Source organism: Zonotrichia leucophrys, chromosome 11 (genome assembly GCF_028769735.1).
Source record: "Zonotrichia leucophrys gambelii isolate GWCS_2022_RI chromosome 11, RI_Zleu_2.0, whole genome shotgun sequence".
NCBI lineage: Eukaryota > Metazoa > Chordata > Aves > Passeriformes > Passerellidae > Zonotrichia > Zonotrichia leucophrys.
The window spans coordinates 8795149-8816332 of NC_088181.1; the positions used below are offsets into that span (position 1 = coordinate 8795149).

At 42.4% G+C, this 21184-nt stretch overlaps 2 protein-coding genes across 7 annotated transcripts; one reads left to right on the forward strand and one right to left on the reverse strand.

Annotated features, from left to right (window-relative positions):
• Positions 1 to 2901: 2901 nt before the first annotated feature.
• On the reverse strand, positions 2902 to 14933 carry DNAAF1 (dynein axonemal assembly factor 1). 4 transcript variants are annotated; one of them, XM_064722777.1, is made up of 12 exons: positions 14661 to 14933; positions 13431 to 13566; positions 12494 to 12585; positions 11419 to 11640; positions 10529 to 10695; positions 10154 to 10275; positions 9504 to 9688; positions 8767 to 9027; positions 8054 to 8166; positions 5366 to 5434; positions 3934 to 4282; positions 2902 to 3649 (listed from the first exon to the last, which is right to left on the reverse strand). In XM_064722777.1, exons 1-12 carry the CDS (start codon positions 14797 to 14799, stop codon positions 3552 to 3554), a joined length of 1953 nt encoding a protein of 650 aa, XP_064578847.1. In that variant the 5' UTR covers positions 14800 to 14933; the 3' UTR covers positions 2902 to 3551. The 4 variants fall into 4 exon arrangements, with proteins under 4 accessions (XP_064578847.1, XP_064578845.1, XP_064578848.1 ...); XM_064722775.1 differs by having other exon boundaries at positions 3934 to 4285; XM_064722778.1 differs by lacking the exon at positions 8767 to 9027 and having other exon boundaries at positions 3934 to 4285.
• HSDL1 (hydroxysteroid dehydrogenase like 1) lies at positions 14910 to 20394 on the forward strand. 3 transcript variants are annotated; one of them, XM_064722780.1, is made up of 5 exons: positions 14910 to 15040; positions 15847 to 16079; positions 16713 to 17158; positions 18993 to 19220; positions 20106 to 20394. In XM_064722780.1, exons 2-5 carry the CDS (start codon positions 15860 to 15862, stop codon positions 20178 to 20180), a joined length of 969 nt encoding a protein of 322 aa, XP_064578850.1. In that variant the 5' UTR covers positions 14910 to 15040; positions 15847 to 15859; the 3' UTR covers positions 20181 to 20394. The 3 variants fall into 3 exon arrangements, with proteins under 3 accessions (XP_064578850.1, XP_064578852.1, XP_064578851.1); XM_064722782.1 differs by lacking the exon at positions 14910 to 15040 and adding an exon at positions 15227 to 15528; XM_064722781.1 differs by lacking the exon at positions 14910 to 15040 and adding an exon at positions 15227 to 15524.
• The last annotated feature ends 790 nt before the right edge of the window (positions 20395 to 21184 follow it).

Genomic DNA, 21184 nt, shown 5'->3' on the forward strand with positions numbered 1-21184 from the left:
CACCTGTTCCTGCTGGGGTGAGTAGGTAAAAGATCTCTTGGGGTAGAAACTTGTTTTCTCTTGGTGTAGAAACTTGTTTTCTGAGTGACCCCACCAAGAATGTGCCTCTGGCTCCTAGGGGAGCTACAGACGATCACAGGCCACAAATCATCCCATGCTGAGTTGAGAGTTTTGTTATTTGGAATTTGTTTTGCCCCAAATTTATTTTCTCTTAGATATAGGCAGGGCACTCCATACTTAAAAAATAGAAAAGGGATAGACTTTTCTGCACACACAATTTTCCATGTGCAGAGAGGGCTGAGGGAGTGCACTCTGGGTTTTGGTGCTGGCTAAGTACTTCATGTCCAGTCCAATGGGTTTTTTCCTTGGCTTTGACCTGTTCTATTTCCCTTGAAGATGTGCCTGTTGGTTTTTTGATGTGTAAAATCTGACTAAAGAGTTTAATTTATTGGATCCCCTTTTTAGATGGACTCTCAGCTGCTCAGTGTAGGAGAGAGGCAGAATGGTTAGTCCACCATGTCCCACAAACTTTTCTTCTGTCCTTTGTGCATCTGAGACCAGCCTCAAAGGCTGAATTAACCTTCCCCATCCATGTGGTTTCTGACAACTGAGTTCCTCAACAAAGCAGAGCTTTGTTTTTTATGCTGTAGTTCTAATGAGAACGTATTATTTATCTCAGTATCTTCTACCTGAGTTGCTTTTCCTTAGGAAGGTTACCCAAATGCAGTAGGACAGACCCAGGAAATTCCATTAACTCAGGCCTCCTAAGGGCTTAGACAGGGAGGTTTAAGCTGTGCCAGTATCATCTGAAGAACTGCTTTGCCTGCCTTCATTGCCATGACAATTCTTGGTTATGAATCGCATTTCTGAGCATTGTGGGCAAGCAGGATCCACCCCAGAGTGTAGCAAACCACTCAGACGAGTGCAGGCTCTAAAGCTCCTCAATAAGATGAGCATTTTTAAAATGGACCTTCCTGTCACAGCCCTTTCCTCCATCCATTTATCACTGTGTGAACACATGTGTTAGTTCAGAAACATTCACTTTTGAGCACATTTTTGCCCAGCTGACTGCTGTGCTGGGAGCTCTGTCACTGCCTTGGTGGTGTGGTCTGTGCAGGAGCGAGGTTGTGAGAGCTCCTGAATTAATCCCAGCCACTGTTTTTGTGTTCAGGACTAAGGGAAAATTCCAGCAGCCCCCACTGGCCTGGTATTTAGATGATGTGCTTGAGTGTATCCTGGACAAGGTTTTTATTTTTGACAAATTTGTGCTTAGAAATTTCACCTAGATCAGCCCATTTCCACCCTATTTTGCCCTTTCCAGTGATGGAAAGTTGTTAGTTGCACTCTGTTCACTTCTTTTCTCATAGGTAATTGAAAACTGCCTGGTGTCTCCTGACACTGACAGTGCATGTTCAAGATTTACACCCTTCTCTGAGCTTCCACACTCCAGGCTGCTGTCCTGTTAACACTGAATGTATTGATGCAACAAAGCATTTAAGCACATGCTTAACTTCAAGCTCCTGAGTAGTTTTCCTGTGTTTCTCTGGAGCCTGTCACATGCTTGAGGCTGGCACAGCTCGTGTCTGACTGGATTGTCTGGTTGGGCTTGAGAAATGAGCCCCTGGGGAGGGATGCCCGTGGGCACAGCCAGGTGCAGCCCTGGCTCTGCCTCAGGCTGTCCTCCAGGGCAGGCTCCAAGCCCGTGGGGAGCAGCCTCTCAGGAGGCTTCCAGGGCTTTTCTTTAGGCTTTTTGCTCTTCTATAAAAACATGAGATTGGAGCTTGATGGTGAGAGAGGAACCTCCAGGAGGAGCACTCAGGAGCCATCCCTGTGCAGAAGGAAGCTTGTGTTCCTCAGCTTTTTACATTGTTAATTTTACTTGAAGGTGATGTGCTGAGACTGCGTTTTTGCACTATGCTGTACATTTGTAAAGTTTTACAGAAGACACTAATTAAACATGTTTCCTTTTTCTCATTTAGTCCTGCTTTGGCATTTCTCACTCCTTTTGTCTGTCCCTTACTCCCTTTCTCGTTCCCAAGTCCTCAGTGACAAGTGAAAATCACTTCTTAGCATTCAGATTCCCTTGTGAGGGCCCCCGGGTGGGTTGTGGTCACTGTGTGAACACAATCTAAAATGTCCCATCTGAAATGTGGCCAAGGGAACACAGCTTGGAAAGCTGAAAACTAAAATGCCACTCAGGGTGGATATAGCTGGTAAAATCAGGATCACAGTAAAAGAATCTACAGTTCTTTAAACTATTTGCTGGGGTTTTTTTTCTCCTCATTTGCCCTGTTTTTCTTGCTTTCAGTGATAAAAGAGCTCAAACTTCACTCTTGGAATTATTTTTTTAAACCTTTTGTTTGCAAACATAGTGTGATACTTTCTGCTTACTTGTTTTTAGTGCAGTAAGTGGATACCAGGACAGGCACCAAAACACAGCATGGAAAATGCAAATTCCAAAGTCCTAAAAATAGTCCTTTTCCAGTTTTCTGTCAGAAAAGGAAGCAGGTACATTTTAGGATGGAGCTCATACAGGTTGGCAGCAGCATTTGCAGCTTTCTGAAGAGCAGATTCCTGCACCAATGCTTTCAGATACTCCTGTGCTCCACGGCCCTTGGCTTACCCCTACCCTGTCCTGGAGGCCAAGGCTGTTGCCAGCATGTTAGAACTCGTGTAGAGGGGAATGGATGGAATTTAAAACAATTGTGTTGTCCTCTCTGAGGGCTTTCACTATTTTGTGTTACTGTGAGGTCTGGTTTTCTTGCCACCAGATGGCACCTAAGCCCAGGTGATAGGGAATACATCTTCTCAACAAGCCCACAGTGATACTTTATTTCTTTAAATGTGCACACCTAAAGGAACTGTTAAATTTTATTTATTACAAATCATCACAGATGTATAGAAATATGAAAAAATACATTCACCTAAACTTGGCTATACTCAAAACACAGATCCTGAGACACATCTCAATGAAAAACAATAAAAGCAGCAGATAAAAGTGTATGTTTCATTACAGATGCCCTAAAAGGTAAAACCAGATTTTCTGTGCATGGATGCTATTTCTGCATCTTTTTAGGCATAAACAATCATAATGTCAAGGAATATTAGATCAGTAAAATATCCCATCAAGAAGCAATCTCATTTGCCATTGGAGTCCATCTGCTATGATGCACACTGGTATGGACTTAAAATATAAAACACCAAGTGAAAATACATGTGATTACAAATAGAATTTTTATTTAGTCAAATGAAACACTGAATTATGCTTGAAACTACATCTGTAATGAAACTCTGACATATAAACATGGAACTAAGGCATTTCTAGAAGGATGCAAAGGCACAAATAACACAAGACTGGAATATAACCTCAAAACAGTAATTTTCAAAGCAGTGACCAGGCAGCTGCCCTGAGGAGCTGGAGCCAAGGGCAGTGAGTTTTGATATCACAGTGTTAGATCAGTTTTAACAAATGGTCCCACTGCCAGCCTCCATACTTTGGGAATATTTCCACACTGTGCTCCATCCAGATTTGGTCTGGTTTTTCTAAGTGATCAATCCAATCCACTCTCATCATCCTTGTCAGCTTGTGCTTTATGAGAACATCCTTCCCCCTCAGCCAGGCCCTGTGCTTCTCTATCATTGCCATTCCCTGTTAAAAGCACAAAAGCAAAGGGCAAATGAAACTCACTTGTGGTCTTAATACTGAAAAAAGAAATACAGAGCCCAATTTTTAAAATCATTTAAATGAAAATCAGTAAGAAATTCTCTGTAAAAAAAGAAAACATTTTAATTCCTAATTTATTAGGATTCCCACATAAATAAAAGGGAGTGGTGATTGTAACTAACAGCCTTCAACAGGAGCTGAACAGATCCTTAGTGTGTCTGTGCCAAACCCTGTTTTTTCTGTGATTAATACTGTCCCTGTAATCTTACCATCCTCTTCCCATGAGCTGGGGTCATGTGGTTGGTGACAGTCTGGTGACAGCAGCAGATGATCCTTGGGCTCAGGGATTACCTCTTCTATCAAGGGTTTCAAAGGGGCTACCTCTTGATCTTTGGTCTCCAGGTATCCCTCTGAATTATCAGGCTCTGTAAACAAGCTTTGGAGAAGGGGTCTTAAGTGCTCCTTTTCATGCTCTTTATGGTTCTGACATACATTTGAAAAAATTGCTGTTGGAACTTCTTCTACTGAATTCTCCATCATGCTTTTATTGTTTTCCTCTAATGCAGAATTGCTGTCATTTGTCACTTCAGAAATTATTTCAATCTTTGGGTGATAGTCCTGCTGTAAAGGTAGAAATGTAATTAAATATTATTCTTAGATATAAAAGCCAAAGGAAGGGTAAATATCTCTTGGATCCATGTAACAGTTATCAGCTTTAATGTGCTGTTCTCTTAAAATATACGAAATAGATGCTTAATATATACTCTGCTGCTTTGTGAATGAATCTTAGATTAGCAATTTCTCAGGCATCACCAATGAACTGACCATAAACTAATTAACAGTTCATAAAAAGAGCAGTGTGTGGGCTCTGTTCTAATATTTTACTCCAGAGGAACCTGAGCAAAATCTTCATCTGCTTCATCTGAGAAGTGTTCAGCCTTTGGAGCAGGACAGCTGCCAACACATCCTCCTTCCCTAATCCTCTTACCTTGCCTTCTTTTAATTGGAGGCTTTGTTAGCCAAAACATTTTGCAACCCTGTTATGAGTCTGTGATCAAAAGGGCAAATCAATTCCATGCCTTATGATGGCTGTAGGAAAGTTGGCATTATCTTGGAAAGACTTGTAAGAGCATGTCCTGTACCAGCCTCTGTCTCCAGCAAGGCCAGTATGATTCTGTGATCAGCATGAAAATCAAAACTGTGCTTTTAAACTTTGTTGTCCTCTTTTTTCTCTTCTTTTTAGGCTTGTGCCTAAAAGATTAGTTTGAGCAGAGCAAAACTCTAAGGTGGACAAGGACCAGCCTGCAGTAGAGAGGAGGAATTTCAATTTCTCTGTGATTTCAGTTGAAAAGTCAGATTTTATTCAGCAGCAGGCAATTTTCACCATATTATTACTGGTACAGTATAATCTCTAGTATAACACTACATCCTATTAAGAAATTAAACTTATGTAACTGTTGCATTACTGATCATAAGTTTTTATTCTATTTTTGCTAGACAAGAATAGAAAAAAGTCAGATTTAAACAAAGGAAGGTTTTCATGTAGATATGAACTGATGAAACCATCCCTTTTTGTTTGTAAATTTGTACGTGATTGCACCTCCCAAACCAGCATTTCACAGCTTGGATTATCCTCATTTTGCAAAACCTTTGTAAATGTGTTTAGGGAAGTTTCATTGCTGGATTTAATGAAAATATTACCTTTTGAACAAAGATATCATCCTCTGGGGGAAACTCACTTACAACTACATCTTCTAAATCAGGCAGATCCTGAAAACAATCACAGATCAATAGTCAGTGAGAGGAGCTACTGTGACCAAATGACATCTCTGGCTCATTGGACAACTCCTCCAAAGCAGGGCTCAGGGTGTGAGGCCCCAGCCAGCAGGACCCCCCTCCATCCCCTCACAGGCACAGTTTGCTGTTAAGCACCTGTGGGAAAGGGAAAATTCATCTCTCTCCAGAAATAGCAAATGGGAAAGCAATAGCTCAAATGTCAGACAATGCTGTTTTCTACTGTGCTGCGTGATTATGAAAGAAAACAGGATAAAGAGTGAGGCATTACCAGGATTTTAAAAGCAAACATGGTTTATTCTCTTAGCTGTTTCCTGTCTATTCAATAGACTTAATCCCAATTGCAACCCATCTCTATGGGTAAGTGCCAAATCCATATCCTGAAACTGCATATCAAGCAAACTCTGTTAACCTAAATACACCTAATAAACCAATGTTTTACTGTGAATGCCTCATAATTAAGACACAGAACTGCAAACTTGCTGAGAACTGTTCTTCCTCAGACAGGTCTGATTTCAGCTTTCCACAAGAAAATATTACCTCAGACAACTAGCATTTGTTGACATGAAACACAGAAGGTGGGAATGCAAAATTACAGGTAGAAACTAATACCTTTCTGAATTTTTTTTAACTGTAGGTCAATACTGGGATAAGCATTTCCTTTTGCTTTTAGATATTTTTAGCACTTCATGACTTTGTAGCAGGCTGCTAAGCATGGTAGCATCAAGACATCTGTACTGTCTTGTGTGGTGAAGATTATTACACAATTAAAATCAAGAAAGGAAATTTCTCCTTCCTGATCTGGTTGCAGCTAGTGCAGCATGTCCTGAAGTCACAGAGTTTTATAAAAATTGCATTAAAAATGTACAAATTAAGATCTGAGACTAATGTGGAGTTTGATGTCAACAGGGAGATGCAATAGGTCTTGTTTCAGTCATCAGGTGCATTTGCAGACCAAGTACTAGATAACCCAGTCCAGGTATGTGGGAATGTGATTCCCACACAGCCAAGGCATGTGCAGCAACAGGAGCTTGTTTCTGCTTGACACAGGGATGTCACAACCACCCACTGAAATTCTCCTCCACTCTGCTCCCTTATATTCCCCCTGAGACCATTGGAGACTCAGGATATGAACAAGGACAGTGCTGCTGCTCCAGAGCCTCTCACCTTGGCCTCTCCCCAGCCATTCCCTGCAATGTCAGCACTCAGGTTCTTTGGAATATCTGCACTAGGGTAAGTACTGCAGGCTCTTGGGAGGGGCTCTTTCTGTCACTAAATGTTGGAGAACAAGTAGCACAGAACACTGAAATGTGTATTGGTGTGTGATTTGGGTTTGGTTTTCCTTCTGTAGAATTAAAACAGTCCCACTTTTTACATCTCTAAAACCCCACAGATGTGTGCTTAAGAGTTACTTTTATAGTGCCTTGAAGTTTGTGCACAGGATCTTCCTATGGTGCCACAGAGCATCAAGGGAAAAACCAACACTGAATCAAGGAGATCTTCACATTGTGGGCACCTACAGTGTCACTACATATTTACTTCAGACACTGTAAGATCTTTTACTTTTAATAATAATATTGTGCATACTTTAATTGCTGCCCCTTCTCTCCACTGCCTGTTTTAAACCTATGATTAAAACCAGCTAAACAGAGGGAGGCAGCAGCACACCCTCTAGTGAAGCAGGGGGCAGAGCCCTACAATAACATGGAATTTTTGCCTGGGAAATTAAGAGCATGGCTGAGATATGAGGCTTTTCTGCCAGCAGTTAACAATATACAGGGTATCACAGAGTGTATTAGGGCTCTGGGAAGGCAGAAGTTCAGAAGCTTTTATTGCTGATTATATCACAGTGTGACACTGTCAGTTTATCAGCAGTGTCCTAATTAGGACACGTTGAACAATTCTCCTTTGAAGTGAGTTTGTATTTTTCAGTGGTATCTATGTCCTCCTCATGGTTAAATGTGGTAAACATATTTAAATGTTTATCAGATAGACATTTTAGATAATAGAAGACCATGCTACAAATGTGAAACACTTATTATATATCTGAATAATGTACATTCTGCTCTTCCTGGAAACAGACATCAGAGTTCTATTTTGAGAATAAATTTATAGTATCTAATACTGCTGGGTAACATTTACAATGATGGGGCTGCTATTTCTTCCCTATGGTTCTTCTGAAATAGTTCACATTTTCAACTGCATATTTCATTTAAGTTTTGATTAAGAGGACAAATGTGTCTACTAGATTCTTTTCACTGCATTTTCTGTTTTTAAATGAGGGCCCTCATTAGCTTCTCCAGAGAGATCACAGAGATAGAAGGTCAACTTTAGGTGATTTACAGGACAAAAGGATTTATAGGATAAACAATTTAAGGACAAAATAAACTTTGGAAGCATTCTTCATAAATGCTCCACTGGAGAGAATACCCCTGCAGCTTTACTTTTTGGGTTATTCTTTCTTTTTATTTTTCCTAACAGCAGACCTATTAAAAACCTGCCCATACAGTTTTATTAGCCAGAATGTTACAAGAATTAACTTGTAAAAGACAATATACACATGTGAACTTCTCCAAGTCTGAATCCAATACATACATCAAGAGAAAGTGCTGCCAGCGTCTCCAGTTTGAACTGTTCAATTTCAGCATATTCCTTCTCCCTCTCGGGAAGCTCAGCCTGGTCAGTAGCTGCCTCCTGTCCTGGTAGATCTGCAGAATAATCAATATCAGTTGCAGAGAACTAATGGAATAAAAAATGTCTACATTGCAAGCACTGCAGAACCAGACTGCTGGGGACTGGCTACCACTGCAGAATTCACAGCTCAATCCAAAGCTTGGTTTTTCTTTTATAGTCTGGGTCTCTCTTCTTTGTATAAATTAATATTTGCATTTTGCAATAATGTGTTCCACAAATCTATAAAAGCATTTCTCCATGTGTGAAGGTACAAAACTCCTCTAGAGTGATGACCAGCTTCTGGTGGCAGAGACTGCCCAGTTTGTGTGGGAGCAAGGGAAGTCTGTAAACTCTCCTGGCCTTTCACTAAACCTGGCGTGTTTGAGAAGTGGAGTTCCACCTTTAAGTTGCAGAAGGTGCAGGTTAAGCCTTCAGAAATTTACTATTTATTGTATTTAAAGAATATTTTACCCAGTATTGCTTGATTTCACCTTGTCACTGTGGAAATCTAATGGAATGTTTTTATGTATGAGTTAGTTGGCCTGAGCCACAGCAGAGGCAGTGCTCCACTAAGAGAGGCTGGCTCATCATCTCTGCAGGCTCAGTTTGCTTTGGCTCTTCCCTGTGTACATTACCATCTGCCTCCTGCTTGACATCTGCACATTTGTCAGAGTCTGGTTCCTGTGCATCCTCTTGACCTTCACCAGGCATATTTCCAGATGTGAAATCTCTGCTATCTTCTCTATTTGGTAGAATTGTTATCACTTCATCACAAGAATCAAACCCCTCATTTTTAAATTTCTCAGTCTTTTCTTGAGCTGCTTCTTCTTCTGATCTATTTGAAGTTTCTGATGTATTAGAATTTCCATCAACATCTACTGAATTTGCAGATACTCCTACAGAAGAAATAATTTCATAAAAATTGCTGAGCTAACCTGCCACTGCTCATTTTAAATTTCCAAACACTACTGCAATAGGCTAGAATGTGCATCAAAAGCTCCTACTTTGAGCAGCTATCCATGGATGAGTAGTCCTCCCAAGACTGCAGCAATGCTGTTTTGCCATCTCAACTCCCCAGCAAACAGAAGTTCCCCACAAAAAAAAAAAAATCACCTAGAGAAAATGCTTAAATAATAAATGTCTGGCATTTCTAATACTTTGAAAAGGCTCACAAGTGACTACATATTTAAATACATCCTTGAGGATTTTGATGGATCAGCAACAAATGCTGGTTAACCTCTCCTTTGTGCAATCCACTTACTTGAAAAAAAATTTTAGTTGGTAGTCAATCCAAAGATGTATCAGATAAAGACTCCTCTGCACATTCAAATTGAAGTGGTCACAGACATCTTCCAAAACAGTAAGCACAAACCTTCTTGGGTATCTGTTGCAACTCCTTCCATGCTCTTTTGTTTCCTCTTTTCCTGTGCTCTTTCCCTAATTGCTGCTAAAGCATCAATGCTATCTTGGATTTTTTTTCTCTCTCTGGTTTCCCATTTTTCCATTTCTGCTTTCTCAGCTTCAAGCCCTCCAACAGCCCAGGCTTCTGCACAGGCTCTAATGAAAACACAAAGGCTCACTGTAATACAGCTATAAAAGCCCACCTTTGCAATGAGAAAGAAGTTTAAAAGAGTTTGCAACAGCACAAAATAGCTGCAAGAGAAAAAAGCAGATAGCAGTGACAATATCTTATGCAACAGGGATATACATTTATCTCACAAAAGAAACAGAGATATCCAAATGCTGATTGCTGATTACATCACCAGAGATTGGTCTGATCTTGGCTCAGCTGTTCCAGACACCTGCTCAGGTTCTGTTGAAATCAGGAGAAAAAATACACTGCTTTTTTCTAGGTATGTTAGATGTAGAACTCTGTAGTACAATACTCTTCTCCTCAAAGTCATCCACTTTTAATAAATTATACTGGTCAATCTTCCTTCCATGACAGTATTGACCAAAAATGGATGAGTGATTGTTAGCACCTGATTCTTATAGCTGTGGAAAGATGGCTGTGTTTCTTACCTGTCCTTTGGGAAAACTGGTCTGTCATCCAGATAAGTCAGCTGTTTTAGTCGAACAGTGAGTGTTTTTCTATAGTTAGCAATTTTCCTTATCACCTCATTTCCCATCAAATTCAGCACATGCTAGAGAAACAAGGGAAACCATTTTTAAGCTTGAGTAGCAAAAACCCCAGCCTGGATATGCACTTCCTCTGTCATTTCAAAAGCAAGAAATGAATAAAACATCCAAGGTGTTACAGGTGATCTACCAGAAACAAACCAATGTTTAATAGTGTTTCTTTTAGACTGATACCTACTGTGCACTGAACTACCCAACAAAGCCACTTGATGGGGTTCACCCAACACAAACACAAACCCTCAGCTATTTTTGGCTTACCAGATTGGGCATGGTCTCCAGGATAGCTACAATACTTGGATCACTTAGTTTGTTGTGGGAGAGATCAAGAACAGAAATACTTGGGCATTCCTGCAAGTGCTGGATGTCTTCCACTGTCTGTAACTTGTTGTGAGCGATCTGCAGAGTCTGCAGGACTTTCAGACAAGCTGCCAGACAAGAACAAGACAATGCAAGGAAAGGTAAGAGTTGTCACTTCACAAAGGGCTTTATGAGCAAGTAGAAAACTGCATTGTCAAACCAATAGTTTATATTGAATTTGGAGCTTTTTTCCAGATTTGTTATTCTGCTATATATACTTTTTGACAAGGCCTCCAAAGCTGCTTTCTTCACCCCAGGAAAAAAATAGGTGCTTGGTTTTAGGGTGGTAGTTTTTTAAAATTCACATTTCAAACTAAACAGTTACACAAAAGCAAGAGCTTGTGTTTCAAAATTCTCAAGTATATGCAAGTAGTTCTGTACAGAAATACAATAGCTGAAGACAGAATCAATCTTTTAGCAGATATAAAAGATTTAGTGATCGTGTCTGCAACTGCCAAAGCACATCTAAACTGTAAGGTAAATGGTGAAAACTGGATTGTCAGCCTGTCTGCAACACAGATAAGTACTGAGATGGTATTAAGAAGTGAGGAAAAACTACTTAATTATCCTAGGTATCCATGTGAAAGTAGGTTTTCTGTAGTAGTATTTTCTGTTTCTCAACATAGGTTTTATTCCTCCACAGAAGCCCTGTGGGCTTTGCTATGGATGTTGTGCAAAATTCTAACACAAATTAAAAATCCTTTGAAACTCGTGCCACTAACAAAAGCTTAGTCAGAACTTAGGAAATATGGGCTTGCCAGAGGCTAAAACCTTGCAGCAACAGTTCTTACAGAGATTTTCAATGGTCCTGATGTAATTGTTACTGATATTGAGGGAATCCAGCTTTTGTAAGGGTTCAAGGTTTTCAATTTTCTCAATTAAATTGAGTTGCAGGTAGAGGGAACGCAACTCTGTCTGAGCCTCCAAATTCTCAATTTTTCTTAAGCCATTGCATTGCAGCCACAAACATTTCAGTCCTGTATATTCTTCAAGATTCTCCAGTCGGTCAAATCCTGCAGAACAAAAAAAAGATGTTTTAAAATGAAATGGCATTGGCTGAAAATGGCTCTTTGGATGAGAAAATTATAGAAAAAAAATATAGGAAAAACCAGAGCTGCTGAAACAGCCTGAGAGAAGACTGGTACTGAAGTCACTGCAGTATTTCCACTGAATCCCTGGTACTGTTTGTGGCCCATAAAGGACAAAACCAGGTTTGTACCTATTCTGGTCTGTATCTCAGCAGCCCTTTAGATGCTAAATAACACATAGCAAAACCAAGGCTGAATGTAGAAGGTAGCATATCCTAATTATCCAGAAGAATTCTTAGGCTAACTAGGGCCAGGTAACTGCATCATGCAAAAACCTGCTCAGAGATCACCAGAGGATGAGTAATGTTCATTCTAACATTTTTTTTTCTTTCAGTAGTGTTTCAAACATGCAGCAAGTATTTACTGTTTATTTTCTTCTTGACCGTTTTTATTTGGCAGTAAAAAAGTTCCAAAAGGTGGAAAAAGCTTTTTATACAAACCATTTAAGGAAAAATATGTATATTTTCCTCTGAGTGCAAATCAAGACCAGTATTTTAATTTACATTTCTCAGAGGCTCCTGTTTCAGTAAAAAAACCCAAAAATATGTCCCTTGATTCCTACTGATCCTGTGGATGGCTCCACAAAGCAAGTTAGATGTACAGTTTACTTTCCTACCTTCATATTGACTCATTTTGTTTCCCAAATCCAGTATTACATAAAATTGTGTTCTAATTTAGAAGAATGACTCGATACCTTACTCCAGTGAGCCATGAAGTAGATTCTCTGCTAAAATGCTACTTGGAATGATCAAGCTAGGCAGCCATGTCCACATCTTACCTTTATAATGCAAGTACAGTGTATCATTTAAGTATGGGGTCCAGTATAATTTCTGCTGCTTACAGATGTCCAGCAGAATCTTTTTTGTCATCCTAAAGCAGTACAGGAAGCAGAAGCAAAATAAAAAATGTATTTCAGTGCACATTCTGAGATCTTTGGTTTCTTTACAGATTCCATTGCAATACAATTAACATTTCTTTCATGACAGACAAATAGCTACAGCTTTCAAAATTATATTTTAAAAAACCCACAAAAACAAGCTGGGTTTTTTTAGTGTGGCTTTTCATTTCTACCTTTGAGGTGAGTTACCGGGCCCTTCTGCTAAAAAAGGAGGGTTTATAGGAAAATGGGCAGGGAATTAGAGAGTTCATCTTCTTGGAAAAGGGCAGCATGATTTTATGTTAGCTTTTGGTTCCAATGTAGCTTCCTCTCCAATTCTTTCCCCTGTTCCTTGCTCCTTTGGTACAGGACCTTTGGTGGCAGAGCCAAATGCACTGTTTTTCTCAGACTAGAAAAATCAATGGTAATCAACCCAACATTTTATTGAAAAGCTGACTCCAAAACAGCAGTCAGGAAAGTTTTGATATAGAGCTGTTGGATGGCTGGGAATGCCACTAGGAATTAACAGAATGCTTTGTCTGAACTGAGGCAGAGAAATGGTTAAATCTACTGGCACATGACTTCCACAGGAGTTTGCACAATTTTCTACAGATCCATTAAATGACTTCATCATGTGGTTAGAATTTAGTTTCTATAGTTAGCAGTATAGTAGTGGCCATAAACCCCAAACATCTGTCCAGATGCTGGAAATATCCCTAATACCTGATTTATCCATTATTCTCAAGTTCATCTTCAAAACTGTTCTCCAAAACTGAGATCAACACACAGAATAGCAAAACTCCTGGTGATGCCAACACATCCACAAACAATGTATTACCTTACAGAGCCTCTCTTTTCTACTGTCTTTTGGCTGGATGAGCTGGTCCCAGACTTCTGATCACTATCTGATTTTTGTTCATTCTCTTGATCTGCTCTGGACGTACCGTTGACTTCTTTCTCTTGAGTTTTATCATCTTTTTAAATAAGAAAATGAATTGCAATTTAACAGCAAGGGTGGGGAAAATGTGTCATGTTGCCAATTGCTTCAAAGAAATACTGAAGAGCACTTGAATGTGAATTTTAAGAGTGTTTTAACCAAGATTTCTGCTGAGATTTTTAATGAAACTTAACTTTCTTACACAGCATCATAAAATAAATAGTAGCAATTGAAATCTGCATTTTTTTTAAATCAGAAAGCTGGATAGTACCCATTATTCTTAATATTCTTATAATGTACAGTCACAATAAAGTACTGATACCAATGTTCTGATGGTGTTAGACATTTAATATATATTACATTTAATCAACACCAATTTGAGTTTATTGTAAAGAGACTTCAGCAATGGTATCAGTCATCCCAAGCACTGTTGGTCTAGCTATTCTACAAATTTACCCTTTTGCACTCCTTGGAAGGTGTCTTTACACTGCCTTTGATTAATTCAAATTTCACTATTTGTCTCTTCAGATATTTGCCCTGTACCTTCTACTTGCTCTTGTAGTTCATAGAGAAAGTGCTAACAAGATGATTGTAACAGTTTACTTAAATACGACTGTAATTAAAACATAATAATTGGACATGTTTAGTAACACAAGAGGCATGGGCTGAAACTGAAGTACAGGGAGTTCCACCTGAACATAGGGAAGAACTTTACAGTGCAGGTGAGCATGCACTGGAGCTGTTTGCCCGGACAGAGCATGGAGTGTCCCTGCCTGGAGATGTTCCGGAGCCATCGGACACAGCCCTGTGCCCTGAGCTCTGGGATGGGAGCTCGGACCAGGGACCCGCTGTGGTCCCTGGCCCAGCCTGTGCCTTGTGACTTAGAGCTCAGGCTGGCTGTGTGATTGCAACACTGGGAGAAATACTTCTCCAGCAACAGGAAAGTAAAGAAATGTCGGAAAAGGAAAAAAAGACCATAGGAAGGCAGGAATTGAGTGAGTGTGCTTCAGTTATGTCAGGATTTCCAGTGACTTTGCTGGCAGGAGGCACACACTCGCATTTGCATCCAGATCAGTGTGAGCAGCCGTGATGTGCAGGCTCTGTGTGCTGGGGAGAGCCGGAGGGGCTCACCTGTGCTCACAGCGCTGCCCTCACGCTCCGTGTGGGCACCTCCGCTCCCGGGCTCGCCCAACGGCGCCTCCGACGCCTCAGGCGCCGGGACCTCCTCTGTGCGGCCGCTGTCCGGGTCTCCAGCGGGCGCCGGCTGCATTCTAACACCCCCGAGCCGGTGGGCGATTTACGCTCTGCCTTTTTCAGACAAAATGTCCGCAGGCTTTAGCCGGCGGCAGGCGAGGGACGGAGCAGAGCTCGAGCCACGGCTGCCGCCTCAGCCGTGGCCATGGCGACGCCGCGCGCAGCCCCACAAGGCCCCGCGGCCGCTCCCGGCGGCCCCGCGCGGCGCAGGCGGCAGCGGGTGCGGGCAGCGCGGCGGGCCCGGCCCGGCATCGCGGGTGAGGCGCCGGCGGGTCAGGGCCGTGCCGGGGGTGGGTCCGGCCGAGACAGCCCGCGCCAGGGAGGGCTCCGGGCCGGGTCATTCAGAGCCGGGGCTGGGCGAGGGGCCTCGGGCCGGGCCAGCTCGCTGGGGCCGCGCGGAGACGGCGCGCCCGGAGCCCGCTGTCCGCCCTGGGCGAGGGGCGGACGGGGTGTGGCGGTGCCGGGAGGTGCGTCCGGTGCTGCCGAGGAGAGGACGGATTTGTGTTTGGTTAAAATACGTATTAAGTAGTGAAAGCGTGAGGCACAGCCAGCGCGGTGTGCGTGATGCGCTGCACCGTGCCGTGGCTCAGGGACAGCGGCAGATGCGGTGCTTTTGAGCGCGCTGGGCACTGACGCGCTGTCTGTGAGCCTGCTTTGTCTCTATGTAGCTGTTTGTCCTTGAAAGAGCCTGGTGTTTCTTTGTGTCTCAGCTCTCCCGTGCTGGTTATCCTTGCTTCTCTTGTAGGTAACTTTTCATCTTCCAACATTGGTTTTCACTTGTTCAGTTTCTGCTTTAATTGTTTTATTTACAGAATCGTTGATCATTGTTGTTGCAGTATAACTGATTAATAGCTCAACCCTAGGAAAAGGAATAAACAGTACCGATACCAGTGAGGTTGGTGATAGGTGACACCCAAATTTTAGCACACTGACTTGTGGTTTTTCTGCATCAAAACAGTGCTCAAACTGTAAAATGCTGTATCTCAAAATTATCCATACAGTCTGAAAAGTTTACATGGGTCAGGAGGCAATTTTAATTGCCTGTGTCTTTTTTCTTTTTCAGGCTTGTGATCACCATGGCTGCAGTGGATCGATTCTCCCTCTTGTACCGAGAAATCAGTCGCTCCTGCAGTGTCTATGTAGAAGCCCTGGCTATTGTTGGAGCTTGGTACACAGTCAGAAAGGTTGTGTCGCTGGCCTTGGACACTTACAGTGCGCTCAGGCTGCACGTGATTCCAAGGCTGAGTGGGGAGGTTGATCTGGTCAAGAAGTACGGGAAGTGGGCGGTGGTCACGGGTAAGAGATGGTGAATTTCCTTGTGTTTATGTAACAATGTAACATACTGTGCCAGTACTGTGAAACTTGGTGGCTTGTGACGCTGGGTGAGCTTTATATCACAGGCTGGAGCCTGTATGGTCTCTGATTGCAGGTTAATCTGCCTGAGCAGTGGCTGTTGTTTATTGCCTTTATAAATGAATTCTTCAGGAGATGGGCAAGCTAAGTGAGTTGATGGACTGCTGAGAAAGAATCACAGCAATTGTTGCCCAAATTTGCAAGGTACCTCTTGATCAGCTGCCAGTGTAGACAGGAATGTAGACAAGATCCTCTTTTTGCTGTGGGGTATTCATATGTGCCCTAGTTCTTCAGCAAGGTTTGAGTCCTCTACCTCTGACATCCCTGCCTTTCATTAAGGTTCTCCTTTGAGCTCTCTCTTGTTGTCATGGAAAATATAAAACTTTTATGAGGGGAATTGCAGAAGATGGTTGACAGTGTTGTCTTTACTGTTGCGTCTTTGAATTCAATATATTTAGTGCCACATGATCTCAGAAAAAGGAATAAAGCTACAATTGAAAGAACTGTCAAGAGAGAAAGAAGGCTGGTGTTGCTCAGTTTTTCACTTGTGTGTTCTATTGCTGTTTTCTCTTGCAGGTAGCACAGATGGTATTGGGAAGGCTTATGCTGAAGAGCTGGCAAAGCGTGGTGTCAACATCATCTTAGTCAGCAGAAGCAAAGAGAAGCTGCAGGCTGTCTCCAGGAGCATATCTGAAACCTATAAAGTGGAAACAGATTTCATAGTAGCTGATTTCAGCAAGGGGCGTGAGCTTTACCCAACCATTGAGGAGGCTCTGAAAGACAGAGAAATTGGGATTTTGGTGAATAATGTGGGAATACTTTATGACCACCCAGACTATTTTACTAATCTGTCTGAGGATTTGCTATGGGACTTGATCCATGTAAATATTGCTTCTGCTACCATGATGACACATATTGTGCTGCCAGGCATGGTAAAGAAGAGGAAAGGGGCAATTGTGAACCTTTCTTCAGCATCCTGTTGTCAGCCAACACCGATGCTCACAGTCTATGGAGCCTCTAAAGTAAGTTGGGCTGTAGTGTTAAATGGCATGCACTGGAAACACATTCAGCAAGGATGTCAAAATACTTGAATGTTTCTAGGGGTTTGCTTAAATTTTGGAGGTGAATGATACATGTGTTATGCAGGAAACTCTCCATCCTCACCAGTACTGGGCTTTGAACCAGTCAGTGCTCTTGGATTTTGTGTGAAGTGTAGCATAACAGTCGTTCTAGGAGAAATGTTGCCTTTCTCAGATGCACAAAGCAGAGAAGCAATTCTGTGGGCCCTGTTGAAAGGGTCAAGAATTTAATCTCTCTCCAGCTGAACTGTGCACATACCTCAAGTCTTGCATACCAATATTTAGTAGCAGAAAGGGCTATACTCATGCTCAAGCCACCACTGTGACACAGAGCGTGGCCAAATCATGTAATACCAAGGAGTGTTGTGGCATATTTGGGGACAAGTGAAAAGAGCTCCCCCATAATTGTCCTTCCTGAAGAGATCCAAGCAGTAATGAATAGGACTGGGCAGCTGGCTGATGCTGGAAGAATGAATGCTCATGGTGATGGTGAATTTACCCTGCATGGCATGCTGCTGAATCCACAAAAGCAGCTGGGATTGTGAAGGATCTCACCTAGATCCAATGTCTAAACACAAGTGGTTATTGCTCCCAGCTGTCTGTGGCTGCCCTCTGTTGTAGCCTTGCTCCTGACATAGCTCTTTTATTTCCTTTAGCTTGGAGCAAAGCCAGCTCTTAAAACCCCAAGGTGTAAAACTCCTTGCAGACTTCCTTCAGTGTGGAAACTGGCTTCCAGTTACTGGTTCTGTGCAGAGTATCTGCCCCTTTGATTTTGTCAAGTGTTTGTAGAACTGCACTCTGAATTAAAACAATTAAAAGGCTTGAATGAGAAAGAAGAATCACAAATGTTCCAAAGTTTTTTGATTTAGCTGAGGTAATTAATCCATATGCTAGGTCAGCAATCCAGCTTTAAGCCTGGCCTCTGAACACAAGTGAGAACAGGCTGCTGTAACATCCTAAGCCTCTTTGTGTGCTAACAATGAACAATGCTTGAAGTGGTTGCTTAATTTTCCTAAAGCAGCTGTAAGAGAGTTTGTACAAGATGCTTTCCCAACAAACTGTTGGGAAAACCTTTTGCAAGGCTGGTTGGAAGCAGCAAGATATCTGCTCACAAGCTGAGTCTAAAATGCTCTTTCTAAGGGAGAACTGGCTGTGTGGCACAGCAGGGAAGGCATCAGTGTTGCTGCCCTGATAAGACTGAGCCAGGCTCATTTTTCAGTCTGATTCCAGCAGTCCCAGTTACCAGCCATGTGCTTTTCTTGTTCTGTAAAAGTAAAATGAGCTAAAGGGGCTAATGCAGATACATGTTAATGAATCATTTTGCCTCAGAGAGTCCCAGGAAACAGCTAACCTGGCTTCTGGAGAATGAATGCAAAATTCATCTGTAAATGTATTAAAGAATGGGACTTCATTTTTTTTCTTCTGACAGTAGTAGGTAGAGCTGTCTGTAGAGTATCCTTGCAATGCCCCCAGACCAGATAAGGTGTTTTAGATAAAATAAATGTTTTTGTATTATTCTTAAGCAGAAATTGTCAGATTGTGATAAGCAGTCACTTTGTCCTGCAAGTTATTGTACCGTGGCAGGTTTATAGCAAATAACACAGAGAAGAGTTGATAATACTTCAGAAAATCATATTTTATACTATTAATATTTATTAAAGCTGGTGCAAAAAATATGTTAAAACTTTTCTGTAATTTTAATAAAACTTTGTCATGAGATTTCATTGTTTAAGAAAAAAAAGAAAAAAAAAGTGTCTTTCTGCTTTTGTTTTTCTAGAGCTACTTGGACTATTTCAGTAGAGCACTACATTATGAGTGTGCCTCTAAAGGAATTTTTGTTCAGAGTCTAACACCATTCATTATTGCTACCAAAATGGTATCATTCAGCAGCATTATGTCAAAGAGATCTATTTTTTTTCCTACTGCTGAAGAATATGCAAGTCATGCTGTTTCTACTCTTGGGTTATCCATAAGGACTACTGGTTACTGGAAGCATGCAATACAGGTAATGGAATTCATGAAACTATTTCATGTTTGTCAGTAGAAGTAAGTCAGCTGTTTACTTTCTTAGGAGGCTGAATGAAAACTTCTCATTCTGCAAAAGTGTAATATATATTGTAGACTTTAAGGCTTTGTTATTTTCCCAGTAGTTCTGCTTTATAAACGTATGCTTGGGCATGCTTACTTTAAGATCAGAGAATGAATCCAATTCTCCCTTGAAATGTGTAGCAGAAATGGGAAAGTGACAAGTTTTTACTGAAAAACAGAGTATCTCATTTCTCTTGGGGTGTTGCTGACTGGGCAATTGTTTCACTGTCTTTGTAAACAGAAATAGCTTTTTTCAGTCTTAACATATTGAGCATATTTGTGCTTTGGGAAAGGGTGGGTAGGGAGGATGGAATAATAGCAGGAAAAACTCTGTATTTTCCTCCATTTGTTAGGGTTTTGATTTTTGGGGCACACTTTATCATGCAGTTTTTTTCATGTTGGTCACATCTCATGTATCCTACTGAGTGGCTTCCTATGGCATTGGGTTGACTAGATGGAAATGAAGAAATGGGGATTAGTCCAAAAGGAATAAAAGAGACAGGATGCATTCTGGCAAAATGTGGCAATTAATGGAAGTGGACAGAATGGCTGTTGTGAACTTAATCAGGTCAAGATTCAGTATTTATTTGCAGAACTGCTCAGCTGTGAGTGCTACATCTGAAACAGCTGAGTATGTGTGCTTCAAGGGGCTGAATTTAAGGCTTAGTTGATGATATTCTATCACATTTTGCTTTGCTTCAGTAGTGATTTGAGAAATTGTTTATTTTAATGGAATCTTACTCTGTCCCTTTCTGTCATTTTCTTTTTTTCTGTTCCCTTTTCTCCCTGTGCCTCACCTCAGTGGACGCTGGGCGAGTGCCTGCCGGAGTGGATGTGGGCATGGTTTGCTGTGTACTTGAGCAGAATTGTACGCTAGCAAGGTCTGGCAGCCAAAGCGAAATAGGAGTGGCTCGATGTCCCACGAGACAATTCTGATGAGTGCTGCAACAATGTTTAATGGACCTTGGAGGACTTACTGTAACTTATCCATACCTTGTTAAGCAAGCTACGTAACCTAGACAACAGAAGTCTGGATCCTCTCTGTATCCTTGTATTAAAATAGCTCCTCTGCTGCTTTCCTTTATGAGAGAGCGCTGATGTTCCTGATGTTAATCTCTACTCACTTTCACATTGCGATAATAGGGCAGGAGCAGATACACTGTTATTTCTGTCATAAGTGACAGTCCCTCACATAGTGCTACATGATGTCCATTTGTAACGTTGAGAGAATTTGAGACTCGTCCAACTCCATCAGAAACGGGACCCCAGAAAAATCAAGCCATTCACAGCGACAGCTATGAAGTTGTGGAGAAGACGGGGAACAGCTGGGAGGTACCAGGGTCAGGGACCCATCACAGGGCTCTGTCCACGGCTGACGCCAACCTCAGCTCCCCTCAAAGCCGTTTGCTTCAGTTGTGCGGGGTAAAGCTTGTGTTGCCAACAACGCCTTCCGCTCGCTAGCGAAGGGGCCTTAAAGCCATACATTTAGTTTGTGTAAGGGTTTAAGCGCAGCCTGCTCTCGGTCCCCCGGCCGCGGCTGCCGGCGCCATTCCCTGTGGAGAGCGGGACCCCCCCCGCGCCTCCTCCCCCTGAGCGCTCCCGGGCCGGCCCCGCCCACGCCTGCGCAGCGCGGCCCGCGCCGCTCTCGCGAGAGCGCGCCGGTAAACAGCGCTCAAGATGGCGGCGGGCCGGGCGGCGGCGGCGGCGCGGTGAGCACGGGGCGGGCGGGACGGGCCGGGAGCCCGCGGCTCCCTCAGGCTCTGGGGCGCCGGCGGGGCGGCGCTCGCTGCCCCTCGTCTCTGGGGCGGCCTCGGCCTCCGCCGCGGCGTGGAGCGCTCCCCGCCGGCTGTCACTTCACCTCCGCCCTGGCCGGGCCGGGAG